This window comes from Gavia stellata, chromosome Z (genome assembly GCF_030936135.1).
Source record: "Gavia stellata isolate bGavSte3 chromosome Z, bGavSte3.hap2, whole genome shotgun sequence".
Lineage (NCBI taxonomy): Eukaryota > Metazoa > Chordata > Aves > Gaviiformes > Gaviidae > Gavia > Gavia stellata.
In genome coordinates, this window is record NC_082637.1 from 87,717,270 (window position 1) to 87,736,933 (window position 19,664).

The 19,664-nt window shown below is 34.7% G+C and overlaps 1 protein-coding gene across 1 annotated transcript in view; it reads right to left on the reverse strand.

Moving 5' to 3' along the window:
• Positions 1-7,959, reverse strand: part of KIAA0825 (KIAA0825 ortholog) — a 210,175-nt gene extending 202,216 nt beyond the window's left edge. The window contains exon 1 of the mRNA XM_059834124.1: positions 7,826-7,959. Within this exon, the coding sequence (XP_059690107.1) occupies positions 7,826-7,956 (131 nt within the window). The 5' untranslated portion in view covers positions 7,957-7,959. The remainder of the gene's footprint in view (positions 1-7,825) is intronic.
• Positions 7,960-19,664: the final 11,705 nt, after the last annotated feature.

The following is a 19,664-nucleotide window of genomic DNA, read 5'->3' on the forward strand; positions in this document are numbered from 1 at the left end:
TTTTAAGTTGTGAAACCTGTTCTCAGAACTATGAAACTAAATGCCTTGTTCATACACCTTGACTCCTGGGTCACTATCAAAGGCTTTTATTGTTGTGTGCTGATGGGTCTCATTCAATCATATCCAATAGATTACAGCATTGTGCATTGTAAAATGGACCACTGTTGTTAGTCTGTGCCAATCTGCTTCAATTAGGAACCAGTTTTTATGCTCATCTTTGACATAGGAATCTGTAAGCCAATAAACTACAAGCTATGAATAGGCTACAGCCTTCTCAAGACCAGATATTTTGGTAATTTGTCCCAACACTGATAAGGGGATTAGGTGGGTAAATTTCAGTGGCCCTCCCAGTAGGTACAAATCATGATAAGTCTGTTCATTTTATTTAATCCTTTTATTCCAATAAAGTAAACATTAAATTAGGACTAAAACTGTTTTTCATTGAGTAAAAATATTTTCATCCTGTTTACTTACAGCATACTGTAGGTAAACACGGTCTCAAAAACATTGATATTTCTTTAAGATTTTTGTCAACACTTAGTATTACATGAACATGGTTAATTATAGATACTTATTCCTTTACACAAATCACGTCATTAAATGAAATTGAATTTGGTTACCACTGAAAAAAAAAAAATTGTACTGTGTATTATGAGTTTAGAAAGCAATAATTTTTAATAAAACACTTCTGCCAAATAGGATTAAAATTATTCTCACTATGTAGGCTAGTATTTAAAACTATAATTTCACATCAGTGCAGAGAAAATGAGTCTTTAGTTTCCTTTTTAGAAAGGAAATTTGCTGAAGTTTTAAAAACTGTAAACAAAATACATAATTTTGATGTGAAAAATGTGCTTCATTAATTTAATGAATTTTATTCTTAAAAGTCCAATTACAAAAAGCCATCTAAAGTGCTAAATTCCTCCCCCCCCCCAAATAATCCTTTTTCATTAATGTTTAACTGCATACATATTTAATAAGTTCACTGCAGTAAATAAGCTCCGTTTTTTGAACAAATTGAGGCATCAACCCAGATCATGTCAACTGACACTATACATGTAGGATGGGAGCAGAAATTGTCTTGAAATCATGTGCAGTCAATGGAAAAATACAACCATGTCTGTGTGCAACCCTACCTAAATCAGGAATACAAGATCTGGAGTACAACAGGGACATCAGACGTAGTTCAGTACTTAATGCTTTTTTCCCTATTTACTCTCATAAACTGGTTCTGTGCTCCATATGTATGTTTTCTGAAACATCCTCTGAACCTCTAAACCTTAATGATAAGGTGAGGCGTGCAATTCATGTTTTAGGTGCTCAGGTACCAATGTTGAGACATTGCTGAACCTAACCAGAAGGTGCTTAATTCTTCTGTTGGAAATTAGTCTACTAGTACTACATTAGAATAGCTGTTCCTCGTCAGATGGAAAGTCTCCATGTCTCTGACAGTGGTCATTAGGAGATGCCAAAGAAGAATAAAAAAAGCCAAGAAAAAAAAAATATTAAGATTTCTCAGAGTATTTTCATCGTCTCTAGCAGTTTGTGACATAAGGTCTTAAATCAGATAGTGTCCTAGTATTTAACAGCCCTTAATTAATTCTTCTTCCATAAATGATTCCACTTTTCTTTGAACCTGTTGAACTGTTCAGACATAAACAGAAAAAAATAGTCACAAAACTACTAAACAAGGAGTGGAATATAAAAGCTCAAAGAAAAATCAACCTTTCTCTGTAGCATAGAAATCTGATAGTTATGCTTATATGGATTTTTGTAAACTTGACTGATCTTTCAAGAAAGAAATCTTTAGTCCCACACACAGAGTATCTTGAGCCTTTGTGGGCACATCAATGCTTGCAGTTAGTACTACTGGTGTATCACTATACCAGTGAAAATGGTTTCACTGAAATAGCGTCTCCTTTTTACAGGTGAGGGTTTTTCTTTTTTACACACTAAGCAAAGTTCTGTTACGTTATCTGTGTCCACACTGGAGGGCTTTTCTGAAGTAGCATGTCAATACCATCCAGTACGTATTCCCACTGTAGAGAGACAGTCTCAATTTGAGAACTACTAGGTCCTCTTATTTATTAAGTTAATGACATTTTTTAAGAATAACCTAGTGATAGGAGAGACTGCTTTTTAAGTGGCTGCATCAATGGACAAACAGTTACAAAGCAAGTACTATAATGGAACTGATAGTGTAAGCACTGTCATACTGATACAACATTATTTTGAAAAGCACAGTATCAAAATGAGGGTTGCTGTCTCCATATATCATTTTCCATTGCCTAAGATTACTATGAGTAAGTTGAAGGATGATCTTCTAACTCCTTTCAATTTCTAACAAGCACTGTTTAAATTTATTCATATAGCAGATGGAACAGCCGTAAAATGACAATGAGATTGGTTAAATTAAACTGCTAAGCTACAAAGTGAAATTATCTTTAAACCTCATGTTACTTATGCTTAAGATCCTCATATTCATGGAGATCTGCTTTTAGAATCAGAGTTTACATGTCTTTTATTAAGAACAGACAGTTTGTTTCAAAAGTAAATAATTGTTTCCACTGTTTTTTGAAGATAGAAGCACTAACATCTTACTACTTCGTTATTGTCATGTATATTCATTAAAAAGCTTGACTGCTAAAGATACAGGGCATTTTATACAAAATCAGTCATATCATGTGGAAACCTGTGTGTCAGAGGACCTGCTGTATACTTCGAGAAGTAAGAAATCTTTGAGAAAGACTTTTACCAGTATAATTCCCACAGGCATTTTCCTTCTTACACTTTCTCCCGTGTGGAAATAAACATATTGTTTTATTTCATGAAAACTGACCTGCCAAAAAGGAAATATTAAGAAAATTTCCCATGTTCTACAGACAATTTTATGAGGTCATTGCTGATCTCTCAGCACTACTTTGTGTTAATAAACAGCAATTTAACCATAAATATAAATAACTTATTTTCTAGTAACTTTTAAAGGGCTAGATACAATCTAACTGAAAAAAACCCATAAAGGTTCATGCAAAGAATGTTTTCATAACTTTGTCTTGAACAGAAACAAGAGGTTTTACCAAAAATGGTTATTTATCATCTTGCATGTTTCTGCAATGCTTATGATAACCTACAGTAACAGTCGTGATACAATGTATCTCTTAGGATTTCTAAAATTCTAAAAAAAATGACATTATTATAGTTCCTGGTCTATAATGTTTAAGCTGTTCCATTCTCATCTATCTGACCATCAGCTTATTCTTTCTGGCATGCCCATTTTCTTAACTCTCATTAATCCTTTTTGTACTTTATGTTCTTTACAATGGTGACCTCAATAGCAGAGGAGAAAGCCAGAAAGTAAAGCTGCTACTCCTAATAACACAGGTTTTGTTATCATCTCATATTTGTGTGTATGCTAACTTTTTTTTTCATAGTTTGACTATATTATTCTCTTGTTCATATTTTGTATCTAACTTCTATTCAAAATAAAATAAGACCAATAAGAACAAAGTTAAACATTATTTTGTAAGCAGCAAGACAAAACTGATGGAAAGACTGACTACAAAAGCTTTACCTCTTTTGAAAAATGCTGTTAAGACAAATATGTCTTGATACTTGTTTTTAAAACCAGCAATTCTTTTAAATATGAATCTGAAAGTTACAGGTTTATTATAAAGCTAAAAGCCATGAAAAAATTTCCTCAAATTCTTGCTATTGTAATCTTGATCCTTAAGACATAAAACAAAAACACAGCCCCTGCTTCAAGGACTTTGCAAGCTACTTCATATCTCTAGTTTAGCTACTCACAAAACATATCCACCAAAACTGTGAAGTAACTATACCACTGAAGCCAGAAAGAAATAGAATAGTGATAACTTTGCTACACCTCAGCAAGAGAAACAACAGCCTAACCATACAAGAACTATCAGTTCTAACCGAACCACTGCTACCTTTCATTTCAGATCTTGTTTTAAAGACTTGAGATACTTCAGTCCACAAGAGGCAAGCTTTGCCTTGATAAGTTATTTCAGAAGACTGGCAGTGAAACATAGGAGTCTTTCAACTCCATTGACCAAAACATGATAGTGAAAAATAATGGCTAAAAAAAATTGTCTCCTGTATCCTCACATGAAACGAACTGGGATATTTTGCCGTGCAGTCAAAGATCTGATTACAGCTTCTGTAGATGTATGTGACAGCTAACTAACTACCTAAGATACTGACACAATTACAATCACTGCAGATCGGAGTTAAGAAACTGTGTGTCTATTAAAATAGCCACTCTCTGAGAAACTCTGTGCTGTCCTGCTAGTGAGGTGATAAGAACTCAACGATCATACAAAAAGACAACACAGGCTGCATAGGAATAAAAGTACATTCCTTTCTCATTCTAATTACTCATTCCTAGCAATTAGTCCAGGGCAGTAGGTAGAAAGATAGTATTTTGAGAAAGATTTTAGTAACATTATTCTAATATCTTAATAGATACTAAATTCTCAACTAAATACTACAGTAATGCACTTGCACAGCAAGCAGGTTACATTCACATGGAAGAGTCAAATTCTTTTTGAGAGCTGTGATAAAAATTAAGTCTGAGTAAAACTGATAAAATTATCAATTTTATTCCTCTACTATTAGCTCTAGTTTGCAATTCTCCCAAATACTCAACCACTCTTGGGATTTTGGGTGGACATGCCAAGATTTTGCTAATTCTCTTAAACACCAAGAAAGTGAGGTATAGCTGCTTCCCAGAAATTCCAGAGAGGAGTAAGCCAAGATTTTACAGAATGACAGAATCACAGAATGACCTCTGGAGATCATCTAGTCCAACCCCTCTGCCAGAGCAGGTTCACCTAGAGCAGACTGCACAGGAATGCATCCGGGCGAGTTTTGAATATCTCCAGAGAAGGAGACTCCACAACCTCTCTGGGCAGCTTGTTCCAGTGCTCTGCCACCCTCAAAGTAAAGAAGTTCCTCCTCATGTTTAGGTGGAACTTCCTATGACCAAGGTGGTGCCCGTTACCTCTTGCCCTGTCAGTGGGCACCGCTGAAAAAAGACTGGCCCTATCCTCCTGGCACCCACCCCTTAAGTATCTATAAGCATTCATAAGATTCCCACCTCAGTCTTCTCTTCTCCAGACTAAAAATTTATTTTCTTCAAAATAAAATAAAGATAACTCTTGCAGCACATCTTCATTTAAAAACACGAGCTGTTGCACACTGCAATTCTGACACAGGAAAATGGAATGAGACAGTAGTGCTTAATACCCTGTTTGAAACACCTCCATCCCTTCATTGTGAGGTATTGATAGTGAGAAGTATTTCTATGCAAACCAGCAAAGTTACAATCAACAACTGGCAAGTGCCATACTAATATCCTTCTTGAGGTACTTGCCAGATAGTCCTATTATTCGCAAGTTAAGGATCTCGTTAGTTGCTCAATAATGACTACAATTTAAATTGAACAGTTATGGGACAAGATGCAATGCTGTAAGTACTTATTAGTATTGACCTCATTAGAGCCCTTGAAAAAAGACCTTCATCAAAATCCTAGATGACTGAATTACTGTTAAATAGACAGAGGGACAGGTTGAAGTTTATCAGACTGAAGTAAAATTAAGCCTATGTGAAAAGTCTTACAAAGACATAGTCTCCACTGTATTGTGGACATAATTATTAGTAAATAATTTTGTTGAATTTTGAAGAAGACCTAGAATACCTCACACTGTCCTGCAGCCTCGTAGAATTTATCATCACTTTATCACCACTAAAAGGCAGCCAATCACTCACTGAAGAAAAAACTGAATACACACACAAAAAAATCAACTGCTGAAGAGATTTCATGCTTACCATCACTTTGAAATTATGCACTATAAGCTTGATTTCAAGCTCTGAACCTTATTTTCTGCTTAGAACTATTAAGTATCAGCTGTAAGTTTAGTTCTGTGGATTGCAAACAAAAATTAACTCTTACTAATTCTTAATCCTCCATACTAGAAAAAAGAAATCCAAAAGCTCAGTTTTGATAAACAGTAAAAATCAAAGAAAACATGAGGGGAACGACTGAAGACAAACGGCCATCCTGATGAAATTATGAATGCAACTTCACGCTTTAAAATAACCCAAGACTATCATTGCATATAAAACTGGCCAGCAATGACAATGGTTTTGAGAGTTCATATTCACCTGCCTCTATAAACTGCTGTAAAAATAAAGTTAACATTCAAGTGTAGTAAGAGCTCTGTTATATGATAGTGAATGAACGAACCACTTACTCCCTTAAAACTTACAAATAAAACAATTTCGCACAGATGGTCTTTTTTTTTTTTTTTGTATACCACCAAATAGAATTGGTACAATACAAAAATACTGAAGGCAATTCAACTGCTGGAAAGCATATCTGATTTGTCGTGTCACACAATTTTATAAAAGCTATTCAGTTGGAAGGCAATAAATGAGCATTCAAGTGATTTACACACTTTTGGATCATAATTTTTTACACAATGTTTTATTTTTAAAAATATATATATGCTGTATACTATTATGTTTATTCTCTGTGGTATAATAAAATCATAAATCTATCTGATGAAAAATGGATTGTATTCCAATTGTATCACTATAGCGCATAGAGCTGCTCTTATCATACCACTTACAAAGATCAATGGTAACTTGAAAATGATTTCATTCCATGCTACCTTTAATATATTAGCAATAAAAGGACTCTTTTTTAATTTAAAAGTCACATCAGCTGCTGTCCATCTTCTTTTAAACTCCTCTCCATTTCTGAAACTGACATATTACAGGAGCAAAATATCACCTGGTAACTACAGGGCTACTTTCTGATTTTCCCTGTGAAAATTAGTTTAAAAACTAGCTAAAGTGTCAATTCAGCAGAAATACAAAGCTTTTCCTGACATGCGTTGCTGTGTACCACATCCTAATCCAATTTCCTGCTCTCTTTGGATATCATACCTTTGGATCTTACAAAACTTACAGGAAAAGGCCCTTCTAATTTGTGGAACTATGTCCCTAAGATGGGGACAATCAGCCTTTTTAAAAATGTACAAATAATTCCACTGTGATGATGTTAATGTAAAATGTAACACAAAATGTTAACTGATAAAAAGCACCACTAAAAAGAATGAACAGCTGGCCTGCTTTCCCATAGCCAAAAGTTTTCTCAACCAGCGGCGTACATTTTACACACATCAAAAACAAAAATCGTAAAGCATGTATTCCAAAGACTCATCTTGATAATAATTTCTCTAACTCTCAGGCTGGCTCTGCCTAATGACAACAAAATCACTTTTATTAGGTAGTCAAAGAGGTGACAACACACCTGCCAAAAATGCTGATGTTACAAAGAAGTGGACGATGAAATATATTACAAAACAAATTCTAGTTAGAAAACCTTCTATTGCAGGATAACAGTTTTAACTGAAATAGGTAAAATAATGGCTTATGTAAGAAAGATTATATATATTAACTTACTTGCTTTTTCTACTTCCATTACAAATGCTTAAAGAATGTACTGAGTTGAAATTCTGCTTTTTTGTAAAATTCTGTAGCTCTTTTAGTGAATAAAAATTCTATCTCATAGCTGTAGGAAATACAACTGTCATGGGAATACACATTTTCTTCCTCCACTATCACACCTACTGCAATAATTCCTAAGATTAAGATGATTCAACTGCTAAAAATATCATATAGAGAAAGACCATAGCACAAAAATTATATGGCATTAAAAATTTGTTAAATGCTTAAGTGGTTATATCTTCCTAAATGTAATGACTTCCACTAATTTGGATACAAATAAAATACTCTTTACCTAGAAGAGTTCTTCTTTATTTTTTCATCAAGATCACTAAGGATTTGTTGAAACTCCAATTCTCCAGGAAGGATATTTAACAAACAGTCTAAATTGGAAGAATCAAGAGAATACTCTCCTCCCCATTCCATTTTCAGAATCTGTAAAATAGATACGGAAAAGTGGGTAAATAAAAAAATTCAGACTGTAAGTATCAAAATACACAACATTTTGTTCCTTGGAAATACTTAGAAGGGAGTGTTTATGTAGGGAAATATAAAATCAGTGTTGAATAGTAAACCTTGTGCATGCTCCTGAGTACAGTTCTACAGAGAGTGACGCCTGTAAAATAAAAGCAGAAATAAATTTCATAATATCTTGCATTCTTTCAGTTTAAAAACTCAGTTCTTTCACCTTAATGAGTGTAGTAGCTTTCTTCATTAATTTTTTTTTTTTAAGATTTAGAAAGAAAATTCTCACTATTATAACTGGAAACTATAAAAATAAATAAATACATTTGAGGGTAAATTTATCTTCTGTGTGCTTATAATTTCTGTCCGAGGAGTAACTGCTTTCTGGAAATTAAGCACATCATTGCAAATTACTAGACCATAAAGATCCAGACCAAAACAGTATAATGAACCAGAAAACAAGCGTCATCTTGCTTTGTATGCATTTTACTCAACAAATACTTTGCCAAAACACAGGTCAAATCCACTGGCCTACTCAAACTAAGACACTAAATCCCATGAGTCTTTACATCAGAAGAGCAGAGCTCTTTTTTCTGGTTTTTGTTTTCTCTTTTTTGAGAAATAATAAAATTGATTTTACAATCAGTGATGAATTGCTACCGAAGTTAAAGAAAAAATTACATGAAAAGTGGAAACTTCTTAATAACCAGTGTATTTCATGTTTACTATTCTGTATTTCATAATACTATTCATATTGCAGTAGCAACATGAGGGACAAATGTAACTATTCAGATGCACAGAATGTTTGGGCAACAAAATATAATGAATTAATCATAGAAACACAGAATCACAGAATAGTTTGGGTTGGAAGGGAGCTTTAATGTCACTTAGTCCAACTCCCCTGCCATGAGCAGGGACACCTTCAACTAGATCAGGTTGCTCAGAGCCCCGTCCAAACTGGCCTTGAATGTTTCCAGGGACGGGGCATCCACAACCTCTCCGGGCAACCTGGGCCAGGGTTTCACCACCCTCATCATAAAAAATTTCTCCTGTATAACTAGTCTGAACCTACCCTTTTCTAGTTTAAAACCATTACCCCTTGTCCTGTTGCTACAGGCCCTACTAAAAAGTCTGTCCCCATCTTTCTTGCAAGCCCCCTTTAAGTATTGAAAGGCCACAATAAGGTCTCCCGGCGCCTTCTCTTCTCCAGGCTGAACAACCCCAACTCCCTCAGCCTGTCCTCACAGCAGAGGTGTTCCATCCCTCTGATCATTTTTGTGGCCTCCTCTGGACCTGCTCCAACAGGTCCATGTCTTTCCTGTGCTGAGGACCCCAGCGCTGGACACCGTACCCCAGGTGGGGTCTCAGCAGAGCAGAGTAGAGGGGCAGAATCACCTCCCTCACTCTGCTGACCACGTAATAAATATGCTATTTTTCTTACAAGCAATATTCTTTTATGAAGCAATTACAGTGTTGGTTGGAAATTTACCTAGAGGCACTACTAGAAAAATAGATTGAGAGTTTTTCTAAGTGAACTGTCTACAAGACACATGCAAGGTCAAGATGATAGTTTTGGTCAAACATGAGTGTAGACCTGTAAGTAGTAGAACTGTGCATTTCTTCAGCAGAAATCACAGTACTGATTCTGCTTTTGCTCTTTCAAAACAAAGTTAGAACAAACATGAAGGTCCTTTAGAGCCTAGTATCTCGCACATCTGAATTAACAGCACAATACTACAAAATATTTCATAGACATATCATTTTCTTAAATTCTCAGAAGCTACAGAATACCCCTTTGCAAATAACAACTCAAAGACTCAGCATCTTGGACTGTAGCTGAAACTCACTCACCCTTCTGGTTAACAAGTTTAGATGTAAACCAAATACGTCACATAACACATTGAGGGAAAATCAGTCTTTGAATATAAGACTCGAAGTATGTTAACAGATGTTACTGCAATTAAAGACACTGTAATTAAAAGTAGAAGTTAAAGAGTACTCTCCCAAATGCTGAAATACCTCAGTCAGTTGTTCTGGCAAAAAAACAGTAGGCCAACTTGGGAAGGTTCTGAAACCAATGGAAAAACATTAAACAGCGCTTTACAGAATTGAGATAAAAGGACTACTGAAAATACAGTTGTTCACTCACGTATACTTATATTCAGACATGGTCACACAAATCCATTCCCTTTTCTCTTCAGAAATATCTCAGAGTTTATACAGAATGTGATGCTAACTCTGTTCAACAGCTATAACTCAAACCCACCTCGTATTCAACTATGCTTGAGAACAGTCAATGATTGGTGTAAAATGTACCGTATAATAGATACATGTAATGCAAAAATAATAAGAGCTTGGAACGATTCAGAGTTTTCATAAAATAGCTGCACAATCAAAATTTTATATTTATTCCTAACTCTTTTCCTTACAGGATAGCCAAAAGAAGGTTATGTTCCTCAGAAAAACGTCAGTATAGTTTACAGACCACTTACGGTTTAAAAAATTCATCATATGAAAAAAATCACCTTGTAAACATGACAGCCTAGTTTTCATGCATGCATTCCTCTAAGACTTCTATGTCATACTTTTTCGGTTCACTTGTCAAAACAAGGTAATTATTCCTTTCAGTCTTGTTTTATGGGGGAAAAAGCAACATTAGATTTTTCAGTTTTCAAACATTGTTTTAGATGGTCAATAGTAACTTCTTCTTATTAAAATCTAAGTATTTCTCTAGTACAAGACTATCATATGAAGAAGCAAAACACAAAATACTTCAGAAGGAAAAAATGAGAGCATCAAGATATACATTAATTCAAATTGTGCAGAAATTCTACTGTTATTTGGCCTAACCAGTGTCAGGGCCCTGGGTGCACTGATAGGATTTAACTGCCCTTTTACCAAAAACAATTAGGCCTATTTGAAAAATCATTATGAAACATTCAAGTTGATACAAGAGATACTTCTGGCTTTTGCAATTCATATAGTGTTTACCACGAAAGAGCACTATTTCTTTTTTCTTTTTTTTAGTGTTTTCTTTTTCAGTGTCAATCAAAAGGAAGTAATCTTCTCACAGAAGTCCTACATAAAATAATACTTAGTTCAAATTGGATCTTTCTTCATTCAGATACAACAATTCAATAAACATCATAGTAAAAAACCTTCCACTACAAACATATATGGGAGATTCCACGGGATTTCTAAGATTAGTTTGTAATGTTTATATTTACTCTAATAAGCATTTGTTTTCAGACATATAGTTTGTAAAAGTTGCGTGGACCTAAAACTTGAATAATTTTTGTATGAACACTTTTATTGAATTTACACATGTACAATATACCTCTATATATGCATAAATCACAATATTTAACTATAGATTCATAGTCTAACATGCAGCTAACAGACATCTCCCACTTTTTCACACAAACACTCTTCCTTTTAAATATAAATTATGAGTCCTTCATTACACTGGGTAAAACATTACTAGGTCATGTTTATAGCATACAAATCCATTCCAGCATTTCTAGAAACTTTGTAAATGTTGACAGTCTTATTTATTGATAAATACTCAGTCCTGTTACTCCTTTATTTCCCTATGGCACTTCAGCCAGTTAAGATTCTTGTTTTGACTTCAGTGGGTTTCAGATATCACAGGACAGCATCAACCATGGACAATGTCAGGCAAATTTTGTGTTACAGTTAGAAAGAACACCTTGTGGCAGGGGGGAAACCCTAAATACAGTTTTAAACTTCAGTTCACCTCGAGTTTCCTCCAAATCAATTGCCTAAGTCTAATGGAAAATTAATTAGCTGGGCTGCTAGGCCCTTTGAAAAAAAATTACAGTATATATGTGTTCAAGAAAATCATAGGAGAGCTAAAGCAGTAACTTTAAAGTTAGGCTTTATGGTTGCTCATAATGTTTGATCACACTTTGTTAAACTTCCAACTGAACTTCAAACTTCCATGGGTTTTCAAATGCCCTGTATACATTTATGCGAACTCTACATAAACTAAGAAGCCTTAGGCAGTATACCACTTCATACAATGCAGATCCAAAAAGATCTGTCTTTGAGCACTATAGCACCTACTTAGGCAAATTACACAGTAGGTTTTCAGAAAAAAGACAAAACAAACCATTAAGGTTTCAATAAAATCCAGAGGTAGACTTTTATACACACACCACTGTGTATGAAATAATCTAAAGAAGTTATCTAAACCTAAACAGAACCTACTGCTTAAGCACTGGCAGACATTTAATGGAAGCAACAAATTTATGGGGTGTCACATTAAGTAAATGATGTATACTTGGGTGGAAGGTCTTAATTCCCAGTATTTCTGACCTGTTAAGGCCAGAATATGAGGCAATACATTACAGATTTATTCCAGACAACTGAAAATTAACAATTAAGAATCTTAATTAAATGAACCCCAAATAATTTTAACATAGATAGAGAATTAAATACCAAGTTTGTGCCTAATAGCTGAAGAATAAAATAAAAAAAAACCTCTTCAGTTTCGTTATGATAATTTAGCTTCCTGAATTATTACAGAAAAAATGTTTTGGTTGTATCATAACTTCTGTTATTCACCACAACCAGCATACCAGCCTACATGTGTAAATAAACCTCTTCAGTGGATAAAAAACCAGCAGACTGATATTGTTCAAATCACTGATTTCTAAAACAAGATTTGTATAAACCAAATCTCATTATTTTACAACTCCACAATTCAGTCTTTAAAAAGTCATTCAAGAGTTAAAGAACTCATAACCTGTCATTAATTTCATTCAGTTAATGCCAATGTACTATTTTAGCTCTTGTATAATGATACTTATTTCCAAATACTTCAAATATTACCTTTACTGTATTTCAAGATAATTTTTAAATAAGAATTTATATTTTGAATTTAAACAATAACTTGTACATATAAAATATTTAGACACTATTACCTGATACATTTATTCTTTTAGCAACATTTTTTCCGCATAGAATATTCCACACTTCAGCACAAAATGCTTTGTCTAAGTGCAATCCAAGCACCATGGCAATCAAATTTTCTGGACTGTTACTTTACAGCCAATCTAAATATTTGAAAACTTACTTTAACATTATATGAGTTTTAACCCTAGAGCTCTCATTCCACCCATATCCAGGGCAATAAAAGAAAATTATTACCATTAGCATTACTTTAAAAAGAGGATGTCAATGTACCCATGATTTGAAAATGGGTATTTCAAACTGCAGCACTGTATGTACAGAGAGCTAGCCAAATCATAGAAGCTTTTTTCTGATACTGCTTCTTATCTTACAGGAGATATCTCTTTATTGCCCTAGCATCCTTGTAAAACTAAAAGGGGATGAGAGAATTGACAAGATTTTTCATCACTCAGCTTACACGTTCAAACCATCATCTTAACAATGATTTCCTTTATCTATCTTTAGTTGCACAACTGTTCCCAGCCGCTTTACAGCACAGAAGATGTCATCTGCAATCGCACAGCAGGCAGCAACAGCGATGGCAGTGGCTTGAGATAATACTATTCAATGTGAAATTCCTACTGTTCTGGACTCCACATTGTCTGAATATTTAAAGTTTTTTTGGAAACCACATAGAGCTTACACAAGAAATACATTTAAAAATTGCAATTTCTCAAGCTCTACTCTGCACAGTACAAGCTTCTTACCCAATTTTCTGTGGTAAAAATCCTTTCAAAACTGTATGAATGTTTAAAAGAAAGACTAGTAAAAGAAAAGGAAGAAATTAAAAATTCTGTTGATAAAAGAACAACCCATTTTCAGTTCTGCTAACAGGCTGGTATTGAAGATCTCTATTTACATTTTTCAATTTACTCTTCATATTCACCTATTTCTCACACTTTGCTCAAGCATACACAGCTTTTACAAAAAGAATACCATATAGTTCCAGTAAAAAACCATTTAATGCATATGAAAAATAGTGTTCATGAGGGTAGTATTTACAAAATATTTTGAATGCCACAAATAACTTTGAAACAAGTTTTATTAGAAACATCTTGTAATGTTCCCCCTGTAGACTTTCCACATTTGCTGTTGTCATAAGCTTGTATTTAAATGTTAATTTTATATTCATCGGTTATTATTCACCACACACATAACACATTTTCCTTTATATCTTTCAAAGAGAGATTCTCAGTATCTATAATTAAATATGTAACTGTATTGAACACAGTTTTTCTCCCAAATCCTGCCATTAAAAGACACAGCAAATAAGAGAGTGGGAATAAGATACAACCCACAGTAGGACTGAAGAAACACAGTCCTGACTGTGGATGGAGCAGAAAGCTGTGCCTTCTATCTAAAGCTGTAATATCAGAATGCAGTTCTCTGATCAAAGGCAGCTATATCAGCCATTGAATCATCAATACTGTCTAAAGCCTTGAAAAAGGAGTGGATATGTAACTCTCTTAGAAATCTTCCTATACTAAAAATCAGCTAATGCACATTTCTGACAAATAGCATATGCTATTATTTTTAATATCTGTGGGTTTTTCAAACTCTATTGCTTAGTCCTGTTTTCTAGGCGTATGTACATGCAAGAATTTAAAACGAAGATCCATGAGTTCTCCCTATTGCCTCTCCCCCATTCTTTGAGTCACACAAAGTGAAATGTTGAGAATATAAAGCAAAGGAATCAGCACTGCTTTTTTAAATTTCCTGCTACTTGGGACTGGTAAGAGATGTTCAAAGCCAAGGAGAGAATTCTCATTTACATAAAATTAATCAAACACTATTGGTCAAAGGCAGTGACTTCAAAAGAGGAACATGCCATCTGGAGTTGCAAGGAAACTCCTGAGGAGTTATGTCAGAAGAAAGGAATAAAGCATAACGTGATTTCATAACCTTCAGAAGAGAAGAAATGGCTATTTTCTGAGTAGCTCTTGAGTGAAACAACCCTACACCATCTTTGTCTCTCAGCTAGTTACCCCATAGCTGGAATCCCAGAGTGTACGATGTCCAAGATTCAACATTTATAAACAAGCCATTCTTAGACAAGAAGTCCACAAACATTAAGCATTCTACCTGTGAAGTCAGTGGTTTTCCCTACCTTCTTATTAGTCTTTACAGTTACTAAAATCATAAGTGTGACAACAACTGTTTGTACATAAGTGTGCCTTTTTTTCTTTTCCCTTTTCTGGCTTTCTTTAGTAGAGATAAAAGAAGGATTCAAGATGTCTCTTCTCACAGAATTCTTTTTTTTTTTTTGTGCCTGTAGTTCTATTATATTTAATAAGTTAAAAAAATCGATAAATCTGGTGCAATGTTGTCTTCTTTAGCTATGGTTTAAGGCCTTACCAAAAAAAATTCAATAATCCACTTTTCTGCCACTGCCACATACATACAAACACAGCATAAAATCTTCTTCTGCCATTATGCCCAATTAAGACTACATCAATCAATCTCATTGTCAAATGGATACGCTTTATGAATGATGGATGTTTTAAAAATACTTTTAAATTACAAAAATAATTACCAGTCAACTGATGTAATCACTAATGCATAGACAAGAGATTCTTAGAAGCCTAGTTAGAAATACCTACTGTATGTTTTCTTATCATCCTTTTTTTTTGACTAATGGTATTTGCCAAGAAAATATACAATAACTAGAATAATTTCAAAATAGCATATAGTATTTAATGTATTTTCTACAGCTACAGCTGAGTGTCATAAGTATTGAGTAAATTTTGCATACTGGTAGGACAAAATGTTTGAGAACAATAATTAGTTTCTCCAAAAAGACTGTGTGGCATTGTGTTTTTTCCTGAAGGACAAGAACATAAGATATCTCCTATGTGTGAGACTAACAGTACATCTACTGCAGAGTTGTCTCTCCGATTGTGGCAATAAGATGCTATTTAGGGACAATAAGGGAGTTTTCTCACTTTCTGTCACTTACAAACTCAGAAAGAAGAGGCAATACTTTATAAACTCCCAAATCCCTCTCAGAAACACTTGCTACAGCCTTCCTATTTTGCATGTCATTAAAGTCTAAAATTGCAGATTTATAAGGACTGTACTGAAGGAACTAACCTTCTAACACACTGGTAAAGAACCTAACATATACCATTTTCAACTAAAAACCTTACAAATACATACTAGTTACTTCTACACTAGACCATAAAAGCCTTTTCTCTTCTTGTTTATTGGAAAAATCCTCCATCCTGACAGAATACTCTTTGAGGACAATGGTATTTAAAGGAAAGAAATTTCAAGACCTTTGAGGTCTTATAGTTCAGAAGATCAGATACAGAGTTGTTAGAATTTTAACCGGAAATAGCCTTACAGTGAAACTATTATATTTAAAAAGAATTACAAAAAAAGTCTGTGACCACAGCTTTTAAAAAGTAGGCTGCATTTCAGTCCCTTCACTCCTGCACATATATTCTATTTTCTTCCATTACTTCTCAATTTAAAGCTGAGAGTTTGAAAAATATCAATTTTTAAAATGAAATACAGAAACTCTCCATAGAGATGTCTCTTAAGTGGGTCCAAGTCTATAGTCACCATTTCAAAGGCTTGTTTAGTAGTACAAATGTCAGGGATTTTTTTTCCCTCAAATGCTATTATTAAAGTTTCTTACTAAATTCAACACAGGGTCATATGAAACATTTTACTGATAACTGTAAATGTCCATTAAATTTCCTTTTTCTTTTTTTTTTTTAATCTTTCATTTCTTAAACCAAAAGTTTAAATTAGTTTTTGCTGGCATAACTCAACTTGTAAAGGTTTCATGCCATACTGCCTAATGCTCAATATATCATCAAGATACTACAGGGTAATGCAGTCACACACTGCTTCTTATTCACCTACAATTTTCAACTTCAAAAGCACTGTTAAGCTTCTGTTTCTCTCTCCTTGACAAAAAAACCTGTATGTAAAGTAGTAACACTCTACTTACTTTTACTATGTACACTGAAGTACATCTACTGGAGCACACATGATCTAGAACGTGTTAGGTATTTTCAAGCTTGCAAGACAAAGCCTTGTTTGAATCAAAAGCATCTGCTTGCTTCCCTCATACTCCACATCCAGGAGTATGCAATGGAAACATCAAGCTGCTTAGTCTCTCACTCAAACCTTCAAAGCAGCCAATAGATCAAATCAGACTTATCTTAAGGATGCAATTTCCATCTCTGAATTCGTAAGAAACCTTCACTGCTCTCATTCAAAGTTTACCAGCAGATTCATGATGAGGCCCAGAAGAGACAAAGTATTTTGGCTGAGAATATTTGGTTACATACAAACTGTAAGAGGACGGCAAAGCAAGACTAAACAATCTTAAAGACATCTGTATCAGTTCCTTTCAGAAAAAGGCTTTTCACCATAGCATAAGTGACAAGTGACATACCGCTTATAATAACATCTTCCTCCCCAGTGTCTATAGCCTTTTCTTCTTTAAAGCACAAATATGTGGAATGTAGGTTAAAAAAAAAGGTATTTCCCACCCTTTTTTATGCAAAACTCTTTTCTATTTAATACCCTAATTGCCTTCTCATCTTCAATTCCTCTACTTCAACTTTTTTTGTGTTCCTGCTTTTCAGTCTACTTTCCAAAGAAAATGGGGCTTATGCAACTGTTGTCTGTGCATCTGCCTGTCTCCACACTGCCCCAGGCGCACCCTCTCCTCAATTTCAGCCAAGTTTTGCAAAGGGGTAGAAGACTCAGAGATAATTAAGTTATAAAAATTTTCAGGAAAATAGTTGCACAAACAGAAAAGAAAATCCCTGTAAATTACTCTGCTGAACTTAGCCAGAATTTGAAATCCAATATAAGAGACAAAACCTTAAAACATAAGGTACTCCTAATTAAAGATGCAGACATGCTGTGATGCTGGAAAACATGGAAAGTGATGATCCTATATCTTTAAATGTTAAGGACAGGATGAGGTTGGTACTTCATAAAGCTGTGTGACAAGCATCAGTCCTCCTCGAGGGATCAAGATAACACACACACTGCTGCGTCCTGATTTCAGCACTCAGTGACAACAGCTTCCGTGTAGACAATCTTTACTCTGATTTGTGCTATCTGGAGGTCTTGGGAAGCAGGGAAAGAAAGTAAGTCTCCAAAGTCTTTTTTCAAAAAGGAACTGGATGAAAGTGTGAGTGAAAAATGAGCACAATGTGACTCATGGTAAACGCATCTACTAGCTAGGGACCACAGAGACATCACTTGGAAAACACCTTACCAAAAATGAGGACATATTGTCTAACTGCAGGAAAATGAATGGATTGTCCTGGGACAACGAATTGCACATAGGATGCTTGCTGTTTGGCAGATGAATCACACCTGGAATGTTTTAAACAGGAAATACCTCCAATGGGCAGAAGCAGAAAAGGCAACCTGATGGAGACTCTGAGACACGTTGGCACCATATATACAAAACAAGTATGTTCAAAGTGTTTTTAAGTACTGATGACTAACCTATGCCTCATCGAGGAGTGTCTGCTTGACTCCTCTCTTTCTTGTACCAAGGAAAAAAAAGACACGCTATCTGTGGTCCTTCAACTTACTCAGATGCATGAATAACCGGAGCTGCAAGCTCTGTGTTAACAAACTGTACTCAAAATGAAACATGAATGACCAGTGGAGTTGGGGAGACCTCAGTACATTCAAGACAGTGTTTTGAAACACTCATGAAAGGTATTTCCTGACATCAAACCTCTTTGGAAAAATGTCAGCTACTGCACTTAGAATGGTCTGCTGACATAAGGAACCTGGACCTCGCCAGAGCAAAATCCCAAGGCAGGATTTCAGGACACAGGTTATATTAAATCCAGAGGTTCGGCTTCATCAGGCAGTTTTGAAACCTCACTCAGAATGAGAACCTAAGTGGGTGGCACGCAATAGACTAGTCAGAAAGATGCTTCTCCACTGTATCTCGGAACCATGTCACCTTCTATGTCTGTGTTTCTGAATAAATTTTCAAAATGTTAATTTGCATATTGCTGCCTCATGTTGCATAGGAAGTTATTCAGAAACACAAATGCAGAGGAAGGAAAAAACCATCAAAAAAGTCAAGAAAATTGTATGAAGGTATGTGTGGATTCTTCTTGAAAATAATGAGAAAATTAAGTGGCAAAACTGCAGAAGACATGAGACTGTCATGACTATGATGTGGTTGAGAACAGCATTATTGTTTTATATAACTGAGAAGAACTGAAGCAATGCCAGGTGCACCGTGGCCTAAACATTAATACATAGAATATGAAAAATGGGAGGGCAAAACTGCAAGGGATATTGCCTTTAACTACACTGTTTGCAAAATACTGCCCTCCAAGTTTTTCCCACAGGAATTCTACCTCTTTCAGCTCGCGATTAAAAAACAAATCTGGGTTGCTTTATAAAAACCATTCACTCAAGGACTTCTACATTAGTCATCACTGAAGTTCGAAGATATGCGATAAATAACACAGACAAATAAAAAAGATGATCTGGTTAAGGCCTATCTATTCTTCCTTGTAGAAATTCCTGTGCAAAGTTGGATAAATTATCAAAATCAAAATGTTGTTCTGTGACAAAGGTTGTTACTCATTTTCTAGGTGCTTAAAATGAAACATGATACATTTCTAAAAATTGCCAGATGACTTGCTAATACTTGGCATACAAATAAGATCTTAAAAAGAATATAAAAGAGG